Source organism: Carlito syrichta, unplaced genomic scaffold (genome assembly GCF_000164805.1).
Source record: "Carlito syrichta isolate Samal-C Ts95f unplaced genomic scaffold, Tarsius_syrichta-2.0.1 Scaffold311524, whole genome shotgun sequence".
In the NCBI taxonomy this organism is placed as follows: domain Eukaryota; kingdom Metazoa; phylum Chordata; class Mammalia; order Primates; family Tarsiidae; genus Carlito; species Carlito syrichta.
Window position 1 is genome coordinate 101,774 of NW_007255620.1, and position 1,807 is coordinate 103,580.

At 49.7% G+C, this 1,807-nt stretch overlaps 1 protein-coding gene across 1 annotated transcript in view; it reads right to left on the minus strand.

Annotated features, from left to right (window-relative positions):
* Positions 1-329: 329 nt before the first annotated feature.
* Positions 330-1,807, minus strand: part of ZBTB12 (zinc finger and BTB domain containing 12) — a 3,848-nt gene continuing 2,370 nt past the window's right edge. Inside the window, exon 3 of the mRNA XM_021717921.1 lies at positions 330-371. Coding sequence (XP_021573596.1) covers positions 330-371 — 42 coding nt within the window. The remainder of the gene's footprint in view (positions 372-1,807) is intronic.

Below are 1,807 nucleotides of genomic sequence, written 5' to 3' on the forward strand. Positions count from 1 at the left end.
GGGTCACGTGGGCGAGGGAGGGGGGGCGAGGAGGAGCCTTAAAGGAGCCGCTACGCGCTTTCTGGCCATTTTCCCCCGAGAGTGGCCTCGGGGATGGCTGCGGCTGTCCTAAGCTGGGGATTGCTCGGGAAAATTCCTGTCATTCCTGGCCTCAGCTCTGCAGGGAAGCGAGGCGAGGCACGTCTGGGTCCAGGTGTGGCTTCTCCATCCCCACCTGGTTTTAGATAACGAGCAGAGCGTCTGAAGCTCCCGGCAGCGGCTGTTCTTTCCTTCGGCCCGTTTGTGCTTGTTCCGCCTCTCGTTGCTTTTCTGCCTTTCTAGTTTCTGGGTCACCAGATAGAAGCCTCGGTCTCCGTTTTGGCCTCGTCTCTCTAACGGGCAAGAAAGGGGCGATAGGGACGTGCGAGGTCGTCTTTTCTTTTGGCTGGTTCTAGCATGCTGCTTCATGTCTCCCGGAGCTGCGTCCCGTTTTGAAAACCTAAATGTCTCTTCTGTTTATGCGAGAGGTGTTACGCCACCACACGCATTAGGAATCCAGCTAAGCTCAGCGACCCGAGCGTCACTTACTGTCTGGTGATACTGCAGTAAGTAATCTTTTTTTGCCAAACACTTCACAGACACAGTCAGGCGCTTCGTGGGTTATAGCCTAGCTGACAGTTAAGTATGCATGATATACACCAAGATCCACAGCCTTGGTAGCAGTATTTAGGGTACCGTCCCCTTAGGTATTACAGTCTGGTCAGTTTAGGAAATACCTGTATTTCACACGCAGTATTTGACATAGGTTGGGGCACCTGAGGCCAAGTCAGGGCCTTCTGGGAACTGTAGTTTTCTTTGGTTAACTAGTCCAGAGCTTTCTGGGAATTGTAGTCTTCCCTGCACCCTAATCCAAACTTAGCGGGGTGTTTTTTTTTTTTTCTCCTGATGACATGAACCATTTCCCCAGACCAAAATGCCCAAACACAGTCTCCTGCTATAGGTGGCACGTTGGCCACCTGTAGCTCATCCCTAGCACTGATACCAAATCCCTCGGATGGAGGAGCAGTTCATGTGTATTCCCACAACCGCCAGTTACTTATGTTGTGAGGTGTCTGGCTAGGTATTGAAGTTGCAAAACTGGCAGGAGGTGGGGATGTCCTTGGCTAAAGAAACTCACTTGTCATACTCTCCTCCCCTGTTTAGGACTGGGCTGCTTCAGGCATGGGACCTGCTTGAGTTTTGACTTTAGGTATTGAGCACACAGCATTAGAGGGAGAGGCTGTCTAGCGTAGGATAGTCATACACGCAACGGCCAGAGTATAACGAAAAAAAAGTTTTTGTTTTTTTTATTTTGTGGAAAACAAAACCAGAAAAACTAAAACCCCAAACTCCAGAAAAAATCCTAAAAAATACGTTTTGTTTTCTTAGAAAATACTGTATAAGTCTCTACTCCTCTCCCTCCCTCCCAAAGCCTTCTTGTGTCCTTTCTTCTACGTGCCCTACCCCCACCCCACCACTATTCATTGTTCTTGCTATTGTATCCCCACTTCCCAATATCTATCCAGGATGCTCACCCCATGTTCTCTTACCTGGCACCTTACTTTGTTCTCCCTTGAATTTCAGCAAGCCTTGAACCCACAGTCCCATTTCCCCAGCATGCAAGAACTGTCTCCCTCTTCTTTTCTGGGACTCAATATTCTTTCCCCACCACTCCCTCTCCCGAGGATCTACTCTAAGCAGGAGGATGTAAGCTGCCTCCTGCCAAATTCCCTCCCTATTCCCACCCACCCACCCACCATTCTTACCTCAAGAAATGTCAACCTCCCCC